At 39.1% G+C, this 22,074-nt stretch overlaps 1 protein-coding gene across 4 annotated transcripts; it reads right to left on the bottom strand.

The window, feature by feature from the left end:
- Positions 1-1,130: 1,130 nt before the first annotated feature.
- eya2 (EYA transcriptional coactivator and phosphatase 2) lies at positions 1,131-20,394 on the bottom strand. 4 transcript variants are annotated; one of them, XM_060868242.1, is made up of 16 exons: positions 20,022-20,394; positions 11,510-11,588; positions 11,358-11,392; positions 11,133-11,258; positions 10,666-10,782; positions 9,219-9,295; positions 8,803-8,983; positions 8,545-8,684; positions 8,140-8,223; positions 6,588-6,677; positions 4,747-4,805; positions 3,935-4,095; positions 3,694-3,808; positions 3,299-3,420; positions 3,118-3,218; positions 1,131-2,436 (listed from the first exon to the last, which is right to left on the bottom strand). In XM_060868242.1, the coding sequence occupies exons 4-16, from the start codon at positions 11,233-11,235 to the stop codon at positions 2,356-2,358; spliced, it is 1,431 nt and encodes a 476-aa protein (XP_060724225.1). In that variant the 5' UTR covers positions 11,236-11,258; positions 11,358-11,392; positions 11,510-11,588; positions 20,022-20,394; the 3' UTR covers positions 1,131-2,355. The 4 variants fall into 4 exon arrangements, with proteins under 4 accessions (XP_060724225.1, XP_060724227.1, XP_060724224.1 ...); XM_060868244.1 differs by having other exon boundaries at positions 11,133-11,253; XM_060868241.1 differs by having other exon boundaries at positions 11,510-11,573.
- Positions 20,395-22,074: the final 1,680 nt, after the last annotated feature.

Genomic DNA, 22,074 nt, shown 5'->3' with positions numbered 1-22,074 from the left:
TATTAAAATAACAGATCAATTCTGTCCAGGTTTCTGGGTCTAACGAATGCTGCTGAATAGACCAATAAATAGGATGATAGACCATGACATCATTTCATAGGCCTGAAATATTGATACAACACTTAGATGAATGAAATGCTCTGAAACAGCTAGATAATCATTCTGTATTTTCATGATCTTTAAAATACTGTGGTGCTTTGAGATTTTACACACATTATGCCCTAAAAAGAGCAAAACCATAAACTATATTTCCTTAATACTTAATACTGTTTATTAAATATGTCATTTGTATTTTGTGCTTAGTACTTGTATGTTTACTTCGCACCTCCGGGGTCCCTCAGGGGTTTTCTACGTGCATTGTAGGTTGATTGATCTCTAAATTGTCCATCGTGTCTTAGTGTATGTGTGTGATTGTGTCCTCTGTTGTGTTGCCATCCAGACCATGGTGTCCCCTTCCTTGTGCTCCAAGTCCCTTAAAATCCATGCTCCAGGCTGTCTGTAACTCTGTGCTGGATATGCGCAACTGTTACATGTTTAGTTTTAAGCTATATACTAGCTATATGCTATAGATAGCAAACTCACTAGAAGCTATTATTTATCACTTTTTTTTTAGATTTTATATTCTGATTTTCCCCTGAAGATGACACTCTATGAAATACACAGCAATTAACTGTCCTGAAGGTTGATTCTCACTCAAGTCTTAAGGATGTTCTGTTTCCTTTGGGGTATTTTGTAAAGGTGTTACAATAGAGTTTTAACAAGTGAGACTTGTACTAATCTGATTACATTTCCCAACACCTTTTACAACATGGCAGCAAAACCCTCCAAGGTATATTGGATTTGTTTAGCTATATGAAACAGCAGGTGTGTCCCCTTTTCTGTGATGGCAGTGGATTAAGTAAAACATTTTGTATATGTTTGTGTTTCTACCCTGTAACTCCAAAGAAATTTGGCTTGTTCAGAAATCAGAATCTTTTTTTTTATAAAGCTGCTTTGTGTAAATCTGTACTGTTAAAAGCGTTACACAAATACATTTCGATCTAAAATTCATATTCTTAACGTTTATAAATATTGTCTTTCTCCCATTGATCAGCAATTACACTAGATGACAAATTATCCCATCGATGTAATACAATTAATTTATTTTTTTTATTGTTCTATCATATTGACCCAACAACAAATCAACAATAAAACCATATATACAAATAATAGCTAGGAGGACAGGCAGTGTAAAAAGCACATGCAATTCAAAAGACAACAGTACAGATTCCAATCAGGCAAGAAACAAACATATCAACTTCAGAAACGTTAATAGAAAGAAAAATAAAATCAAATGTACATCCAGTAACAAATATTACAGATTACCATGGTCCAGGCACATAGTGAAGAGAAATGAAAGAGATATTTTGTAGTGCTTAAGAAATCACCTCACAAAAATATTCATAAGTTACGTAGATGATTGTCACCTTTCTCAATAGATTCGGCTTTATACTTTGGCTATTTTTGGGATTAGTTATAATGTTATCTTACATTGGCTTCTTTGTTCTAAACGTGTTATTAAATAGTATATAGTATTTTAGAGAATGAAATACATTGAGTGGAATATCACACAGATTTATAAACATTTATTTGTTTATTTTACCTAAAAGTTGGTTTAGCTAAAAGAATGGATCAGTATCTAAATCAGTAATATAATCAACACATTATTGCATTATAGATAGAACATGATCAGGAAAACTTACAAATTAAAATTGTTATATCTACATATTTCCCAACTGATTTTCAGTCATACAGATAATTCCCCCAATTGTGCTTTATTTGTTTTAAAAGAAATTTATTGTATTTCACAGTTGTAAAAAAAAAGGCTGATAGTTTAATAGGACTTAGAGGAAAAATAAAGAGCGTATCCTTTTTCCTCATAAAAGGTCGATGCTGAATAAATCTCTGAGTGAGATATGAAGAAGTCTCATCTGATAGACAGCAGCAACTGCTTGTGAATTCGTAGAAAACATAAATATTTGCAACCTTTTTTTTCGCACATGATACAAAAAATGTGTCCTGAAGTCATGTTGTCTCAAATCAATAAGCACAAACGTTTTGGTCCTTTAAAGCACTCTAAAGGTCTTAAATGGATTTATTATAATCGTCTCCAGTGCAATAAGCCATTGTATAAAACTACTGTCAAAAACAGAAGAAAATAAGGAAAAGAAAAGTGTTTTCTAAACTGATTTGGAACAAACATGTTCCCTGTACGATTGCAACTCCTGGATAATTGGTCCTGCAGTTCTTGGCTTGGCCATGTGATCATTACGGTTGACTAATTCACAAGAGAGATGCTGTTCAAGATTCTGCCCTCTAGAGGTAGTCCAACTCTAGTGCATGACTCAGTGCCTCAAGGTCTGCTCTGCATGTTACCCTCCAGAATGGCATGTTTTTCTGTAAGAAATTAGAGATGTTAAGGCTCACATAACAACACAAGATATCTGGCAACAACTCATATTTATATTTACAGCATTATCCGGACACCATTAACCAGCGCGACTTACATTTCTATCTCATTTCGTACAACTGAGAAATTTAAGATTAATGGCCTTGCTCAAGGGCCCAACAGTAGCAGCCTGGTGGACCTGGGACTCAAACTCACAATCTTTTTCAATCAGTCCAACACCATATCCACTTAGTTACCACACCCTCAATAGCTATAAGTAACTTTAGACTTTAATGGAAAGTCCAGATTCATTACTAATATTCCTCCCTATGAAACATTTTCGTCTTCTGCTTTTGGCTTTTCCAGTTAGGGGTCGCCATAAGGATATGGCGGATATGGCGGATATGGATATACATATTGCTATCATAGAATATTTTAATTGCGGTATAAGAGCTAGTGTAAATGCTGGTTTTGTTGGTTACACGTTAGAGGTTAGTTAAGTGTTCATTGAAGAAGCGAGTCTTTCTGAAGTCAGCAGTTTTCTGAAGATAGTGATGGATTCTGATGTCCTAATCTGCTCTAAAACAACAATACATACCCAGAATGTTCAAAATAACAGAATTAGGAGTTCTTCAAGTGAAAAACATTAATAATGTAATGGTAATGCTATTAGTCTTGCTGAATCTTACCTTCTTTGCCACAGTTTCCTCTTCCACTCCATCTCCGATTACCACGTACACTGCTCGCCTCCCGAACCTCTGAGTCACCCTCTCGAAACAGCTCTCTTTACCTGAACAAAATGATACACAGTGCAAGCTCACATTTCCGTCTGAGGTCATGTTCATCCAAACGTGTTTCCTGTATGCTTACCAGTTTTGGTGGCACTGTAAATGTTTTCGATGGGAAAAGCTCCTCCCAGACCGTACAGCAACACTTTGGAAAGTGCTGGGATCAGCTGAGTGGTAGTGACCATCACGTTCACACAGTTTGGTCTGAGTGAGAGAGGAAGCAGGGGTCACAGTGTTCATTAATTCAACATACATTTACATACTATACAATTATAGTTTCTGAATTAGAGAGCAGAAAGCAATCTGGTGTCAAGTGTTTTAAAACATAAGTCACTCCAAGCATTAAAGGAAGACTTTAATCCAAAATCCCAATTTCCATGCTAGCTTAACTTAATCTCTGGTCTTTTCTAGCAATGTGTACCAAAAAAAGAGCGACTGAAAATGCTGCCATTTATTTTCTGTGTGAGTGCTTCTCACCTGGAGTTAATAAGAGCTAGAGCCTTTAGAGCCTGCGTAAGCCACAGATCAGTCAAAACCTCCATTTCTCTCCTCAGCTGAAGCCATTCCTCTCGCTTTGGACTCCCTAGCAAACCTGCCAATCAAAACCCACAAAAATCGAATCAAATTCTAAAACCATGACACACAAACAATGAGTCGTAATGCTGCTGACAGCTCTGAACAGTTATTAATTCTTTCTTATGTTGTACAGTTTACTCACCTCCTACGTTGTTCTTGAACGTGTTGTAGATCTCTTTTACTCGCCGGTAGCGGAAGGCCAGCTTCCTCATCCAGTCCACGCCGCCATGGACCCCTGAGCCTAAGCACAGTGCACTGCCTCCTGCTGGACTTTGGAAGCCGTCTGTTCCAAAGTTATACGTGCTGCACACACATACACAAAAAGACACACATACAGAAAAAAATACACATGTGAAAGGTTTTCCAGAACCGGTGCAACTCAAGATACCTTCTAAAAGTTCATTTGTGGTTTTAGACCAACAGCATGGTTCTCCTACTACTTGATTTATATCGAGGTTAAAGAAAATGGTTGGAAACCCGTTCACGTTTCATAGGCAGGAAAAAAGTCTAAATGATTCATACAGGCTTAGGTTAAAGAAGTCTTATGAGGTCCGAGTTATTCTAAAATAAAATTAAACAAACAAATACACAATGTCAGTTTATTCACTTACTTCAATGTGTTTGTACGTTTGTCACTGTCAATTTTCTATTCGTTTAACAACAGCTACTAAATAATGTGTGTAATGACAAACAGATCAATTAAAGGGTTAAACAAACCACTTTAGCTGACATGATAAAAAATGCACTTGAATATCAGCAATGGGAAACAGGGATCACTTCCAAAGTATGTTAAAAAACAATAGGTATAATTCCTAATATGGCAATGGTATGCAGCACGAAAAAAGTGCTGGCAGTTTTTATGAGGTATATCATTCATTTTATTGGAGATCTTAATACACTCCACGGCAGTCTCCCTCTGAGACTATACCAACATTATGAGGGGAACCACCATACCTCAAGTCCTGTCCGTTGTCATCTGAGGCCACATCATCGATATGAACTTGGTCACATTCCTGTGAAATTAAAGGAAAGTGTATATGTTAGATTGGGAGGCAAGTTTTAGCCAAGCAGGGAGGTACTATCTACTATCTACTACCCTCTATAGAGCCTTGGGGAATTATGGAGTAAGTCAGGAATATATATATATATATATATATATATATATATATATATATATATATATATATATATATATATATATAAACGACAACAGAGCGGCGACAATAAGCTGCTAAGACCCAAGATATTCAGGCGCCTCTAACACCTGAAAAAAAGGGAATCAAATCGGTAGACTTCCTGAAGACGACAGCAACATACCATCTAAGCCTGACAATCTTAATCAACAATGCAGATAAGCTTTACTCTTGAGTAACACTGCATTGCCAATAGCAGAATATATTGTCAAGAAGACACACTTCTCTCATCTCATTTCATCTTTCTCTCTCTCTCTCGCTCTCTTTCTCTCTCTCACACACACACACACATTCTTGCTCTTGCTGCTCTCATATTTCAGTTGGTCTGAAGGCCGACACTACCTCATAATGCACTCATATCTCTGTAGACCTCCTCAGACACTACACACACACACACACACACACACACACATACACACTCTCTCTCTCTCGCTCTCTCACCACAAAACCCTGATCTACTGAACAGGTTTTACTGCCCCCATAATGTAATAAATGCAATATTCATTATAGTCCATAACACTTAAAGTAGAAATTTGGGTTAATTATTTCAACAGAATAGACATAGTTCCGAGCCAAGAAAAAAAGAACTAATACATCACTTTTTTCCTCTTCGCAGGCTTTCTCACTTCCCAGGCTGCCAGAGGTGAATGGAGATGAGATAAATCAAATAGGTGTGTCTGACCAGTGAAAAATGGCTGTGAGTAGAGGTGAGTGCTCTTTGAGGGACCAACCCCCAAGAAAGGGCACAAGGGAGTCATTAAAACCTGTCGACAAAATAATTGTATGCTCTCTCTCCCCCCACCCGTGCCCTACTATAATCTGTTGCTCCACCCCAGGACAAATTTTCCTTTCAGAGTTGGCCACACACCCATAATTAACACCTCAAAGTTTGTGCTCCTCCTCCAAGAGCAGAATTTAATCCCCTTCTTTGTCTTCTGCCAAGACAGAGGAATGCTTCAAAACAGATAGAAAGCGAGGAAACAAGTAAAGACGTTCTCCTCATAATGCTATATGTGGACCTATATGTACAGTAGGTACTTCACCTTCACCTGGTATTTCACAACCTTCACACTTAGAAAACCCCCAGAGTGCCATAACTACAGGATGTTTTATAATTACACTTTCTGCTCATCTGTCATACCAAATAACATTTTATAACAGACTGCAAACCTTTACACACCCTTAGGACTAAATAAAAAAAGTGTTAGATATTTGTTTTACATAACTGGATTTTGATGTTTTATTGTTCCTTGATTATCACAGGTGAGAAATCAACAGCCAACAAATACTAAATGTTTGTATTTACCTTCACCTCTTTGTGTATCCACTATTTCTCTCCATTTCCTTTATTTGGATTCTGCCAGACTTTTTGTGTGTTTACTTCTTTTTCAAGTATTTTGCCTTTCCATTATGATTTTCTGTATTTGTGCAGAATCAACCCTCTCTTTGAGATGTACATTTTCCTTTTCTACCCCCCTCCCATTTCCCCAGCAACAATGGGGGATACAATCTCCATTTTGTTCTGCAACAAAAATGCATTCAATTGCACTGTAATAATATATGTGATAGCTGCCATACAAAAGGCTTAGGGTTTTTCCTCACCTCCAGGTCATTGAAGAAGAGTCGTGAGTCTGCCAAGTTGAAGATCATCTCCTCCATCCACAGCCCCAGAGACACAGCTTTGGCTGAGTCCTAAAACATGACATTAGGGCTCATTGTAATTATAGTGCGCAAACTGTCAAAAGTAGTTCATTAGTAGCATGAAATGACAGTTGGTATTGTGCTCTCTGTTTATACAGAACTATCAGGAGCATTCCAAAACAGGTTTTTTTCTTTGCCCCAGTCTGGCTTCATTCATGTCAATCACTTGTTAACGTCATGGTTTAGTCAGTATGGTCTCTCTGACACAGACACAGAAGCTCAGACATACAGAAAACATACATTTATGGCATTTAGCAGACACCCTTATCCAGAGTGACTTACAACTGAGAAATTGAGAGTTAAGGGCCTTGCTCAGGGGCCCAGCAGTGGCAGCTTGGTCCTGGGGTACAAACCCATGACCTTCTGATCAGTAGTCCAACACCGTAACCACTGAGCTACCACATCCCACACATGACACAGCTGCTAACGTTAACTTCACAGTTTAGATCAGGGTGCATGCTGACACTAGCTGGGTAATTATGTAGCTTGGTTCCAGGCCAGGGCAGGTAGTTAACTGGTGCTTTACATTTGGCAGTTAATCAAGCCGCAGGTGTCAGCCAAAGGTAAATGTCAGATTAACACAATGGAAGAAAGACAGGAATCAGCCACCCCCACCCCCCACACCCCCTCCACACAAAGGGGCCATATAGAATGCAGTGCCTCCTTTAATTAGAATAATTACCTACTTTTAAAATCAAAGTACTTTATCATAGGGTGTTATTGCCCGTTGTTGTTTTTTAATTGGTTTTTAAAGACACCTTGCTTCATAATTACAGAGTAATGAAAAAAAATTAGATGAAAGCTACTGTTTTTCTTTTTTCGGATAGAAAGAGAAAATGAAAAAGCTTGGCCTCTACAAAGATTTGCACATTAAAAGACCATATATGGTGCTTGATGATGAATGAGACGCCAAAACGGCTCTAATGAGAAAGTTAAAATCCTGCTCTGCAGTTCACCTCAGCCTCAAAAATGCATTAAAATGAGGTTCTTTCAACACGTAGATTGGCTTTCTGCCCTGCAGCTCTGGCCTCACCACAGGCAAAACGCAAGCCAAACACTTGTTTACTGTGACAGCTTTTATAACTCTGAATTTCCAGAGAAGTTCTATAGGTTTCAGCCGACAAATAACATGCGTATTAAACAGGACAGCCGGTTCCTTTTATGATCTGAGCTTAGACAATCAATCTCTGGCAGTGAGCATTTTCTCATTCTAACAAACCTGTTCCTCTACAGTTCAGATCCATGTGCTATTATTATTTATTTATTATTTATTGTTACCAGTTATATCTCACAGTTTGAAAAGTATTATGCACACTTGATTATTGTGCCCTAAAATGAACTTGTAGTACAATAAGTCCTCTGGTGCAGTACAATAAAACAACTAATTACTGTCAAAGACCTGAAGGAGGGACATTCCATCAGTCGGAGCTAAAGTAATAGAACAGGTTTGTACCTTGCCGAAGCGTGTGGAAAAAGAGCCGGTGAGAAGTGAGTGGAAAATGATGATGGTTTCATCCAGGTCCCAAATAAACACTCTCTGCGGGCATACACACACAAACACAACATTAAACAATAAAAAAAATGCAAATCGCCTATGTGGGCTCACTATGTGATTACAGCAAAACAACATCTTTCATCTGGTTTTATAGACACTAAAAATATAAAGCAACGCTTCAGTTCACTCTTTGTTGACAACTTTTCCTGAAGCAAAATCTTTCTCCTGAGCACTACACAGAATACAGAATACTACAATGCTACTCTGTTTTTTATGATGAAAACCATTTGGGGCTTGTTTATTAGTCAGATACATCATGATAGCTTGACTAGTGTGAGAGAGGCCACAGAGCAGCGTGTGTACCTCGATTTCTGAGTCCAGTGGGGGTGCAGGGTCATTGGCCCTCTTCCTTCCCCGCAGCTTTCCATCCGAGCCACGTCTGGCTGGACCTCCTTCCTGCTCCTTTCCTGGGGTTGGAGGGCTAGGGGGGGTGTGATACTCCCCTGTTGCATTAAACACACACATCGACATTTTTCTTTTATTTTAAGTATGATCTGATTCTGATATAATGAGAATGCAGTAAAATTACCAGTAGTTAATTTCCGTGCTGCTTGTCTTTACCTGGGTGGGACTCTGGGCTGTGACTGGTTGTTACACTAGGATGTTCTGGATGCTGATAGGGGATTGCCGTGCTGATGGCTGATGGACTGATATTACTGCTTGTGAGGTAGGGGTTGTTGTAGTGTGTATTATAATATGGTGAGTACTGGCTTTGGCCATAAGTGGAATATGCTGTGAAATCCTAATGAAAACAAAAGTAAATTACAGTAAAATACCTTCATGACAGTATTAAAACATAAGTGTTTGCTTTATTTTATTTTTGTAAATAGAAACTCAGTTTTACAGTTTCACGGTACTAAGATAAATATACAAATGACAGTCTACCATCTTTGAAGGAAAATGAGCTTTACCAAAAATTCTGTTTTCACGCAAACCCCATGCTGCAAGTTATGTGCTTCCTTACTCGTGCCACTCACCTGCTGTGTAGGACTAAATGGCGTTGAGCCTGTGATGGCATTCGTTCCTTGGAAAATTCCAGATGAAATACTGCCACCTGGAAAAGGAGCACATAGCCAGCATTTAGCACACCATTCAAAACCGACTGTGGTATGAAATTCATTCTACTGTTTCCCCCGGCTCCAGGCTCCAACACAAACAAAGACATGTATCAGAAATGCAAAAGACAGTGTCAGAGTGGCTGCACTGGGATTACTAAAACAAAGGCATTTATGAGGCCTAAAGAAAGTTTGTGTTATGACTAAAAAAGGAAAGAGGTGAGAAAAAGTGATAAGCGTGTTGAAAGAAAAGTTAGTTGAGTGATAGAGTATCCATCACTGCTATCAGTGGAAAGTGAAGGCTGCTACAGTCCCCCTACCTTTTCCCCCTTTTCAGACTTTCTTTAGATGAATGGCTATACCAAAGCTAGGAGAAATCTCATAGGAAGCAAACAAAAGGTTTCAAAAGGGGAAAGGTGGGGGACCGTAAGCCATGTTTCTGATTTTCCTTCACTGAAATGCAGGGACCTTTGACATGCACAGATGGGTTATTTATTTTAAGCTATATCAGGTCTCCTTTTAAAAATTTCCTGTAAGTCACACAAAACTACCATGACCAGATCTATTTGAAACATATCTATTACATGAGACTCTAGCGTACTGTAGAGAACAGGACTCTCTAAGAACCACAACCTGCATCCAACAGAACAACAGCAATGAAATACTGCTTATTCTTTAATCACCTTTCAAACTGAGCACCGTATAAACCTGAACATAACAACATGCCTTCTCTTTCACCTTCACTGTCCTCATCTTCAATTGAAGTAGCTCTTAAAGAATGAAAACATCCTAATACCACTTCAACTTTCACCTTAGCAGAGAGAGGTCAATTTCATGGTGTAATTGCAGCCATAAAATGTGCTGGGTTGAGGCAGGCAATGGGTGACCGTGGACTGAAAGGACAAAGGATATGGGGGTGTTGGGGTGGTGCTGGTGGCCTGTGCCACTCACATCCATGCAAACACTCCACCAACGGGGTGTGTGTTGTGATGGGGAGCAGCAGAAGGGCTTGACCCCCAAGAGAGGAGAGAGACGGCTGACGCCAGGGCCCCAGACCGCAGCTAATGGAGAACAGGTGTGGTGAGGGGCAGAGAGAGAGAGAGAGAGAGAGAGAGAGGAGCAGACAGTCAGACAGAGAGAGGGGCCAGGATGGGCCATAGCCAGCACCTGGAAAAGTGTGTGTGGGGGTGAGCTCGGAATTCACAAACCACCTATCAAACAGCTTTTATCAGCCAAGAAATACAGTGAGTGGGCGAATGCATGTGTGTGTGTGGGCGGAGTCACTAGAGGTCTTGTTAATTATCCAGGAGCTCAGACACAGTCGCACATGCACGGTAGAAAAAAAATAAGAGCTGACTGGATGCCTGACCGTGTGTGGAGTAACTGTAAAGGGATTGGCTAGGAGGTGTTCCGCTGAAGTTGGACGTGTAGCCAAGCAGACTGCTTTGTCCTGGTGAATGACTCAAGCCATCTTCTGTTTTAATATCTGGACAAAGACAGAGAAAGAGACGAAAATACTTCGTTTTTAAAATACAAAGGAGAGGCGGGTACAGATAATCCAATAGCAATAAGATTTCCAGTATTTCACGTAAGTTAATAAACAGCCCTGACAAAATGTCAAGAATAGTCCAAAGAGTTTTTTTTTAAGTCACACAGTACATTTGAGTTTCTTGTAGCAGCAAGTCTAGGCTATGAACTTTATTAAAAAATTTCTCTGTACATTTTAACCGCTTATCCAGGTCTACATAGCATTGATAGCGTTACAGCAAATGTAGGGCTCAGTTCAAACATAATAAGTGAAGCACATTGTGAATGCATTCGTCCCACTGCACTCACTGTAGGGTGGCACACTGTAGCTCTGGCTGTGATGCGGATAGTGTGTGTATGGGCCTGCAGGCTGGATAGCAGGGCTGTACTGTGTCTGTCCGTAAGCAGCCATCACTTAACCTTGAAACAGCTGCACTAGAAAAAAGATAGCATTCTTCCAAGATAGCTCTTCACAAATTCATATTAATTTCAGTAAATCTCATAAAAGTGCAGGCCGAAATATGAACTACTTACATGCCGTAATAAGTGAAAGCTGATATATCAAGCCCCTGCCAGACAAATGTATCAAACAAAATATAAATAGTAAATTTCAAGAACATTTGCAGACAATAAAAAGCAAATTTATGGGAAAATATGGGAGATGCATGTACAGGAGTAAATCTAACCTGTCAGTAAGGGTGGGTATTCGTTTTTCTCTTTATCCCCCTTCTTCTCTCAGCTCCTTGCCATCTGAAACAATACAAGCTGAGAAGATGAACGAGAATCAACGTTCCATGAAAAGTGACAATGTGCTGTGGCACAGTTAATCCACAATACCTGTGAATACTATCTGAAATGTCTGTGACCTTATTTGGCAGTTACGGAAAAGTACAGATGGCAATATGCTAACAGACGGTGTTGTTCAAGGCACCAGAGTTTTACATGATTATTATTCTGTCACACAGACAACACTGAGATGGTTGTTTGCATGAACCTGCCTGGTAAGATTATGTTACTGAGAAGAGAACAATGCTTCACCTCGCTTTCATAACACGGCATAATCTGTCAGGAAACCGCAGGCGTCGCGATATGTCAGCAGCATGATGAGTAAAGGCAGAACAAGAACAAGTCGATGCATTGCAGTTCTTGTATCCGTCTGTTGTGTGCAGCGAGAGGTGGGAGGTTTGGGCGGTCTGTGACAAAGTGGCAGTGGAATAAATTTGAGGGAAATGGTGGGATTGAGGGTTATGATGGACGAGTCTGACTTCGTAATGCCAACATCTTTTTAACTATGCAGATCACTGGTAAGGCTTCGAATGGAAACATGAAATACCAGACATGCCTCTCTCACCTCTCTATGGCTTACATTATAAAATGCAACTTAGGTTTTATTGATTAACCAATGAAGTGAGCCAAATCTGAAGTGAACGTTCAGAACGGCATTTTTCCCCCTGAAGTTTGCTTTGAACGAGCACAGGGCACTCCCTCAGGGCTAATCAATCTGACCTGGTCAGGCCACTCTGCCCTCTGATTTGACAGAAGTCCTAGATGGTCCTAGACCTAGACTTAGCCTCAGACGCAGGAGTACAACATCCAAAGGCTGTAAGAGGTTCTAGATCGCTATTATTTGAGATTGGACATGTAGGATACACAAGAAAGTATAAGCAGGCTACGCTGCATCAGATCCATTTCACGTGTTCAGCGTGTTTTGAGAGAATTCATGCAAATTAGGAATTTAATAGCTTATTCTTCAGCAAGACTGCACACGAAGGCCTTTGGACCAAATGGTAATGTCACGCACGTGTGACTCATTAATTGAACCTGTTTTATGTTTCCTTACTAAATCACAGCAACTGTAGTGTAATGTGACATTAATGGGTAAACAATAAAGTGACTGCTTCGGTGAGAATGAGCAAATAACAGCTAAACATAACACATGCATTAAGCTCAGTTATAGTGGGAGCTTGCTGAGTATAACATGATCTCTAAAGAAAAGGGTTTGCATACAATTCCTCACAGCAACTGACAAAAAATAATACAGAATTTATCCTAGTGCTCAGCTGATACCCCAAAATATACCTTGAAACTGTACACCTAATTTTCATAATGTACTTCAAAACAGTGTGCAAGCATTAATTTAAAGCAAAATTCTGTATTTTTTTTTTTTTTGCTTCTGTGTGGAAAAAAAAAAAACGCAAACACACACATTCACACATACACCATATGCGTCAAACTGCTTCAAATTCCTGGTTATCAACACCGACTCATCTTCTCCAGGATGCAGGGGGTTCAAACTCCTTTTAGAGCAAAACAACACCTGCTGACTCACCACAGAGAGAGTCAGAGAGGTGGGAAGGGCCTCTAGAGGCAGTCAAAAACAGTAAATAAAGAGAAAGTGTGTCAGCATATATGGAAAACTGGTGTCAGGGACATCCAGTGGAATCGGGACTTCCTCACAAAGTTCTTGCACTGCACAGCGTGTTTCCTGGTACACGCCTGTCCCGGAGAGACAGGGCATGAGAAAGATCAGGCCAGCCGCTCTGCACGGGGGTAAGTTGAGCTAAAACAAACCCTGCATGGGGCAGAGCGCTTCACCTGGCTTTAGCCCTGTTGTGCCGGAGCAGCCTTTTTTCACGGGTATCACCTTCCATACACATTCTTACTCTGTATATCACTGTGACCTGTCACATTCATATCTCTGGTTTAACGGGAACTGAATTAAAATCGTAAACCATAAAACATTCCTTTAAACATGAAACAGAGATCGGATATCATTAACATATAACCGTCTTTTTTTCCCCCCTTTTTGTTTTACTGTAGAATATGTGCCAATACCTGGTCGATATTTTGCGTAAATGAAGAAGTCACAATGGCAGTTCGTCTCTAAGAGTGTGTGCGCCAAGGTTAAAAGGGCATGCTGGGTAACTACGAGGTGAATCAGAAGCCATGACTTTGCCATATGGTGCACTACAAACCTCTCCTTATGTGCTTATCTAGGACCATCTCTCTGTATCTAAACCTCAATCTGAACATTTTTTTTAATGGCACATATGGCACCATGGAGCTGAGACATTTCTTAACGGGTTATAGAGAGTGACATGGTGACCCTGTCACACAATGCCAAAGTGCTTTAGCCCCAAACACACACACACACACACGAGTTAGATCAGACATCTGGTATTAATGCGTAGAATTCAGTTCATAAATGATAGTGCATGATTTCATTCAACCCTTATGTGCTAAAAAGGTAGTCATTTTTACCGTGAAAAAAAAAAGAAAAGAAAATGAAGATTCTCATATTTAAGGCTGTAAACAACACCGCGATGTCTCTGTAAACAGCTCTGGTTCTGTGTACAGGTCCTTATGTAAGCTTATTCTTGATGATTTCCCACAGGATTATTTTTCACATTCAGATTCATATCAGAGCATTGTGCTTGGACATCATGTAACCTCTAGTGCTATATTTTTCTATCTAGTGCTCACAATATTTCATTAAATCTCTGTTAAATTGTGCAATATCGTGATGTTGATGCTATTTGTGTTCACAGTTTCTTTTTTTGGGGGGAATTTCTCACCAACAGCTCATTTGGCTTATTTTGGAAATGCTGTAAAGTTATTTATTTATTTTTACAATGGTTTATAGTTTATTACTAATAGTAATAAATCCTCTTTTTGTATACCTGAATATTTGGATTACTTCTTTATATCCACAGATATCAAACTAAGTATAATTTATATTACTCCTCTCACCATAACTGGTCGATTACACTCACTGTATCAGACTAATATATGACAAGCACTGAAGCATATACACACTGACTCTCGCACTCGTACACTTACGGCCTGTCTCTGGCTGAACTGTGCCTCTGGGCTTTTGCTCGTCTGCAGACTTTGAACCCCGACTCTCATAAATAAAGACTCCAGGCCGCACACGTCCGCTCTTTAGGCAGCTAATGGGAGCAGATGTGGGGGGTGATAACGGCCCAGTAATGGCCTCCTGAGATGACTTATACACCACGCTTACCTCATTGCCGGGGGATTTCATTAACACTAGAGCACAGCAGAGCATGGGAACCCTGACAACTCTCTCTCTCTCTCTCACTCTCTCTCTCTCTTCTTCTCTTTCTGTGACAATGAAGAGAGAAATGCATTATTATTACTCCATGACTCATTTAGACCCAAATCCACATTGCTGTGTTTAATTGTAGCTTCATACTGAGTGACAGAGGTTCAGCTCTATTACCTAAGAGTGTTTGACTTTAAAGAATTATTTATGCTGACCTTTTAGTACTCAGTCACGGAACCAAGGAAAAACACCAAGAATTAGCTGAAGAACCCAAAAATGGATAAAAAAAAAAAACACCATATACCTCATGTGAGACGCACAACAAACTATCGCCTTTCTCTTTCTCTACAGCCTTTTAAATTTATTGGCTGCAGTTATTAAAAACGCACAACTCAAAGGCTGCCACCTCCCTGGCCACTGGGATGTGTGTGTGTACACACACGTAACACTAGCTGCCTGTCATGGTGGGCTCCCTTTTCCACATGACAGCTTCCGAAAGTAGAAAGGCTGCTTTCATGCCAGCTTTGGTGGACAGGAGCCCTCTCTACTCCCATCATCTCGATGCAATACTCCCAGCCCGTCCTCCCCCATCCCCTGTCTGTAATCGACCCCTTGCATTCAGTCCTCTCACTGTCTCATCAGCCTGTAGCCGTCCACCCCGCGTACCCCCGCCCCCACACCCTGGGTCAGCAGAACGCTTCAGTTCAGCAGAGCACTCTCCCCTTGAGCAGTGCCCCGAGACATGGGGCAGAAGATGGGGACAGCTGGCAGACCTCCCAGAAGCCATCTTATGTGAGCAGAGAGAGCAGAAGGGGACCTGCTCGGTCAGCCGGTGGTCTCGTTCCCAGGTAACACATCTGGTGCATTCCGAGTCGGAGAACAGCAGAGATACAGTCAATTAAACGGAGATAAGTGTCCGGCTATGTGTACTGAGGTCCTCTTTTCAAGCTGTTCGCTTTGAGATCTCCTCCCAATCACTTCAGTTACACTGTAACACTGTCACACCGATGTACAGCTGGGAGGAACAAATAGCATCTCGAAGCATCCTGTCTCAATCTCAATCCCCACTGACTGTTTAGATAAAGCCACACTAAACATTCATCCCAATACACAAACTAGAAATGTACAGGCATGCGACTTTTTGGTACAACATAAATGCTGAAGGCAAGAAGAAATACGTAGTTCCCTCCATTATCAGACTTTTCTGATACACTTGCTCTTGCTCTAGGCTCACTCTCTAATCTGGCCGGGACAGTGACTGAGTGATATATTACTTTATCAGACAAGGACTGTTGAAAAATGGCTTGCTTATTTTGGCCTGAGGGACATACCCGTGTGTACACTTGCTGAGGAGCCAGGAATATGGAAAAAAAAAGAAGCTTACACAGGCAAACTAATTTGTTTAGATTGAATAAAAGCCAAGTTTTTTTTTCTCCAGTCATTGCCTTTGCAAGCATTTTTAAAACAGGATAAAATAGAGACAGAGAGAAGGAGATTCAAAAAAACATTTGTTATCAGTTTTCTTTATTATCAGCTACATACGGATAAAGGTGTCATTCTGACATGATGTATTATTTGTCTCTTTCTTTCAGGGTTTTTCAGTAAAAAATGGTGGAAAAAAAGAATGATGGCATTAGGATGTGAATATGATGCTCATGTGAGTGTCAAAGGAAAAGAAAAGAAAAAAGAAAAAACAGAATAGATCTGCACTGTGATGCATATCTTAAAGACTTTTACAGCTGCTGTATGCTGGAAGACTAGAACAGGTCAAATCAGGATTATAGAATGGTGTGTGTGTGTGTGTGTGTGTGTGTGTGTGTGTGTGTGTGTGTGTGTGTGTGTGTGTTTAAACACTCCCCCCCAGGCAGCTCCTGAAGGAATATAATAGCTGAGGACCATTTCTGTGGATTGTAAGCCAGTTCTCTCTCACACACACACACAGTGATAAAAACAGACTGTCTAATTCCACATAATTAACAATTGTTTTAGACAAATCCCCTGTTTGTTCTTTATAGCTAAATGACAATGATCCATTTTTTCTGTTGCTATTGTCAGGTGAAAACAATGAAATGTCTGTTTCATAACTTAAAAAAAACAAAAAAACAATGGACAAAGCCTGAAGAGAAGTGAATTAAAGAATTAAACTGAACTAATTTCCCCCAAAATGGCAACAATACAAGCTCCTATTGGTGGTTTAAAATGGGAAGTATATTTTCACTTCAGACAGTTATAGCTTCAGGGCCAAACACCGACATCAATGTTTTTGATCAAAGAGAGAAGTTTAAACAAAGTTCACTTCTCTGTGGTCGGGTTTCTTCCTATACCGTCGCAGGAACCACCGACAACACTTAGATGCTATTCTTTAGGTGGAAACTAAACACCCAGAAGTTCCACAAGCATGCGGTGCAGCTGTACCCATTTTACTTTAATAATTTATAAGGCGAGACTTTGAAATTATAAGGTTTTATCTGACAAAGCTGTCATTTTCAGATACCGAGCTGAAGGCTTATCATTCTCAGTACGAGCAAAACAAATGCTTTGACTTTTTTTTAACAGTTAAGCAATATTTATTTACATAAATCAGTAGCACGTAAATAATGTATTTATACTATTGTTTATACCATATAATTAAGAATACAAATTTTATAATTAATTTTATCCAATTTTATAATAAAATAAAAACTGTTGTTTTTATTATAAAATAAAACTGTTGTTTATTTTATTAACCGTAGCAAACACTAATAATCTATTTTTTCTTGCAAAGATTCCAAGTAAAAAGAAATTCAGGCTATGGATCTGAAAGTTTCACTACTTTATTTTAGAAGTTTCATTTTCCCACTTTGATGTTAAATGAAATTAATCTGGGATTTAGAAGCGTGCAACAGAAAGTAATAGTCACATGTGTCTGATGATGTGGCACGGCGCTAACTCAAAACAACGGCACTCACGTATCAGATTCACTGTGTCAAATCTCACTGGACTTCCAGAATAACTCGTTAGGCGGGAGCTAAATATTTTGCTCATTACTACTGAGAATATCTGCCATCTGGGGTCTAGAAGCAGAGGATCAGTTGGTTATTCAAAGCAAAGCTGCAGTTCAAGGCCTTCAGCCTCACCCCAAAACGGAGGGGTTAACGCCAGCCGTCCAATAACGAAACGAATGCTGATAAAGTCAGGAAGAGCCGCGCTTCCTAAGAAAATATTTATCATTCCAGCAACCTTTGGCTACAGAGGACTTTAAGAATTAATTTGTGTTTTTATAAGAGGGGGTGCTGAGGCCAGGCAGGATGAAGCATTCTCCACACTTGCGAATCCCAGATCCAGAACTTGTGCAGCTTATTCACAATTTATTAGAGTCAGTAATAAGAACCATGAACGAAAGAAAGAGCTTGGAAATAGAGGAAAGAAGAATGAAGAGTGAAATGGGGTTGAATGTTACAGGACCAAGAAACACTGCAGTCTGCTGAGAGAAAGAGAGAGAAAGAGCTAGAGAGAGAGAGTGAGAGAGAGAGAGAGAGAGAGAGAGAGAGAGAGAGATTTAAGGGAAATTTTGATCAAAATAAAAATGTGTGTAACAGGCAAGATTTCAGTTGATTTATGTTGATGATGTTTTATGAACTATTTTCTGGCTATTATTATTATTATTATTATTATTATTATTATTATTATTATTATTATTATTATTATTTGCCTGCAATATAACTAGACCTGCTATTTATTTTGTGCAGTTATTTGTTACTTGCTCACAGGCAGTACATAATTCTTTTGATTATAATATCATACTCACATCTTCATTCTTCTGAAATATACACATTTATGGCACTAATTAAACAGGAAAATCATCCAACATGGAATTTCTGTGCGTGACAAGCATATAAAGCTGGGGTATTGTAAGCAGACGTCTAATCAGGAAAGAAAGGAAACCCAGAAGAGACCTTAGTCTCTGCTTTATATCCACAAAGTAGGGGGGAAAAAGGAGAGTTGGCGTTTGTTTTATTGTTTCTGAAGCGTTTGGTCCAGTTGTTTCAATGTGTGGCTCTTGGATATGGAACGACACACTGTGTTTGCGATTTTGTGTGTGTGTGTGTGTGTGGGGAGAGGAATGAAATGTGTAATCGTGCAAAAGTGATTTGAGTGCTTGCCACAGGAAGGAGAAATAGATTTAAATGGGGGATGTGAATAGACCTTGAAAAGTATGAATGGTCGTCATTGAAAAATGCTTAGCAAGGCACCCTGAAAATGACATTATTAGCTCGCTGGCTTCAAAAATGTCTTCAGTTATTTTGGTGTAATCTTCAGCCTGAAATTACACTCAAGCAAATCTTCTTCTAACAGAATAAACACTGAACTATGTGAGCGAAAACATTCATACACTGCATAGTGGTAAAAAAAAAAAAAAAAAAAAAAAGAAAACTAAAAAATTTTTTACCTTAGTTTAGTTTAGGTGAATAAAAATTCGAATGCATCGGGACACCAAATACATTGAAATGAAAATGAAATGAAATTAAAGCCAACTTCCTGGAAAGATGAAATACCATTCTAATTATCGTTTAATTATAAAAAGGTTTAAAACTTAAATTACAGCATGTCATGCAATGTGCATTTTAGCTTTATTTTAAAAAAAGACATTTAGCATATTTAAAAAAGAAAAATTTCACATTCAAGTGTTTTTTTATACCATTAATGTCCTAACACTACATCGAATCCTTTAAAGTAACTTAAGTGCATAAACAAATATCTACAATTTAAAAAATAACTAAATAAATAAAATGAATTCACAGAAAAATTTTCAGCTTCTTTCATAATTATTTCACAGACAGTCAAAAGATGATGGAATTTGTCAAAGCCAGGATTTCATTTAAGCATTTGAATTTTGGATGAGAAAGGATCTAGTTCTGAAATTGAAAGTCATTTAATCTTTTAGCTTTTTTTTTTAGTTATTTAGTTTATTATTATAAAATAAAACAAAACAATGAGAAACTTGTGAAACTCTGGGAGAGAAACAACTTAAGTGATGAAACGAAAGTAGCAGTTTGGCATTAAAACAAGAGATACACGGTTAAAATCTGCAAGGTATGATTTCAATAAAGCCTTTTGATATCGTCTATGTATAAAAAGCAGGTAAAACTCACCCTCTGTAGCAACTCAGGTAAAGAAATCAGTCTTTAAAGTAGATTAGACAGGAGTCTCCATTCCAGCTGGAAGTAAAATTTGAAATAAACGGTCCGCGCGCGTGACAGGACCGCTGACAGGCAGTGTGTAGTGAGCTAAGCTAACGCTCAGGTCCAAACATTATCTATAGCACAAAAGCTAAAAGTAAATGTCGTTATCGCCGACTGACCGTTGTGTCAACAAAAGATGAGGCTCGAAGTGTGTTGTGTGAGTGATTAGATAGCGAGTGAGTGAGCTTTGTCCCTCCTCCGCGCTGAAACAAGAGCAGTGTGTGCGCCACTGACAGAAGCGCTGTGAAGAAATATGCAAAATAAACGAGCGACCTGTGGTCCCTCCTCCTCCTCCTCCTCCTCCTCCTCAGCGCGTCCTCTGTATGCGGCTCTGAGACCAGAGTCCATGCTCTGTGTGTGTGCGTGCGTACGTGTGTGTGTGTGTGTGTGTGTGTGTGTGTTTGTGTGTACTTTGGTGGGTGTTAGTGATGTGTCACTCGCGGATGAGTTGAGCGGATAATTGAGTCGGCTATTTGAGCCGATTCTATAGTCGGTTTGAGAGCCGACTCAACAATTATTTGCAATCGTTTGAATCGATTCTTATGAATTGCAATTCAAGCGAAGATAATTTTGGTAATTAAAGGTCAAACAATGACATCCCTATTTAACCAAATAAGAACAAACACTGCTCATTATATAAATAAACGGAAAGAGTCGGCTCTTACTGGTGAGCTGAGCCAAGTGTCCCGACTCAGTGAAAAGACCCAGAATTCCCATGACCAGTGTAAATGTGTGTGGATGCGTGGAGCGGTGTTTATTGGCATCTAATCAGTTTACGACACTAAATTAAGCTACTTCATCAAAAGCCATAGTATAGCTGTACAGCTGTTTTGTGGTCTTTAGAGTGTTTTATTTAATCTTTTCACTACTCTTGTGGTCACAATTTGAGCTGGTTTTAAGTACAACCCCAGCATCCCCAAACAAGAGTTTATAGGCTACACTCTTTTTCAAATTTATGCTAACAATGTACCAAATAATACAGTGATTTCAAATATTTGACAGTGCCATGTCTATGCTGGTGTTTACAATATATGGGTTGCTAATTGGTCTACAAATTGTCTATAATGTAGGGCTTTCATAAATGACTGACAAACAGTTCATTTTCTGAGAGCGTCTGTCTTCTGCACGCAAATGCCAAAGGCAGATTAGCAAAGTCAGATAAGAATAGAGGGAGGATTATGTCAAGTAGATGCTGAGAATTCTTCCTAACCCTGAGCTTCCCCCAAAGCACATGGAGGCCTACTCTGTGAAAGTAAGCAGTATTCAACCCAAGCACAGAGAAACAGCTGATGGGAAAATCTCTAATCATTTCATTGTACTTTGATAAATAGGGTACAGACATGAGTATTTTTCAATAACATTTGAAAATAATGATAAATAATCAAAAACTATGTAGTAATTATTTATATATTTTTGTGTGTTTTCACAAGCACTGCAATTAATAACTTTTTTCATCTAATTCCCCAGCACTTCTTTTTTTTTACCTGGGTATATAAAGCAAATAGGAAAATATACATGTAAATGTTTTCACCTCAATACATTAATATGAGTCTTGTTCAGGTTATCATGTTGGTTTTGCAATTTGTTTAGATACAACTACAGGAGAATTGTTTAGTACAGTATAAGTATATTACTTATAGATTCAACGCACATAATAATGTGCACATATTTACAAATATTTCTATTGTGTCTATTGTGAAAAAAAAGCTGCCTATGATACCTAGTGCATACCTATCTACAGTACTGCAATGTTTCAATGCTTAACTTCCTCCCATGTATTTTTAGGTGTAATTTCCCTGTGTCACTTTTACAGAACTTTGGTGAATAGACTCCAGTGTTTTCCCGTCCATAAAATCTGAATGTCAAATCAAGTTCATTGATGGTATAAGGAAGAATGCCGTAAGCTTACCTGCACTTGCAGTTAAGCAACATGACCCAGACATGAATCTGTCTGCTTATGAGT

The sequence above is a fragment of the Tachysurus vachellii genome, chromosome 4, assembly GCF_030014155.1.
Source record: "Tachysurus vachellii isolate PV-2020 chromosome 4, HZAU_Pvac_v1, whole genome shotgun sequence".
Taxonomy (NCBI): Eukaryota; Metazoa; Chordata; class Actinopteri; order Siluriformes; family Bagridae; genus Tachysurus; species Tachysurus vachellii.
This window is presented reverse-complemented; position numbering and strand designations above follow the sequence as displayed.

What these genes read in the sequence shown, in the direction of transcription:
- eya2 (XM_060868242.1), bottom strand. Translation starts at nt 11,235, where the DNA reads ATGGCTGCTTACGGACAGACACAGTACAGCCCTGCTATCCAGCCTGCA. An exon ending in GTTCAAGAACAACGTAGGAG is followed by an intron (nt 3,809 to 3,934) that starts GTGAGTAAACTG and finishes TTTGATTGGCAG; the next exon opens with GTTTGCTAGGGAGTCCAAAG. An exon ending in TTACAGTGCCACCAAAACTG is followed by an intron (nt 3,219 to 3,298) that starts GTAAGCATACAG and finishes CATTTTGTTCAG; the next exon opens with GTAAAGAGAGCTGTTTCGAG.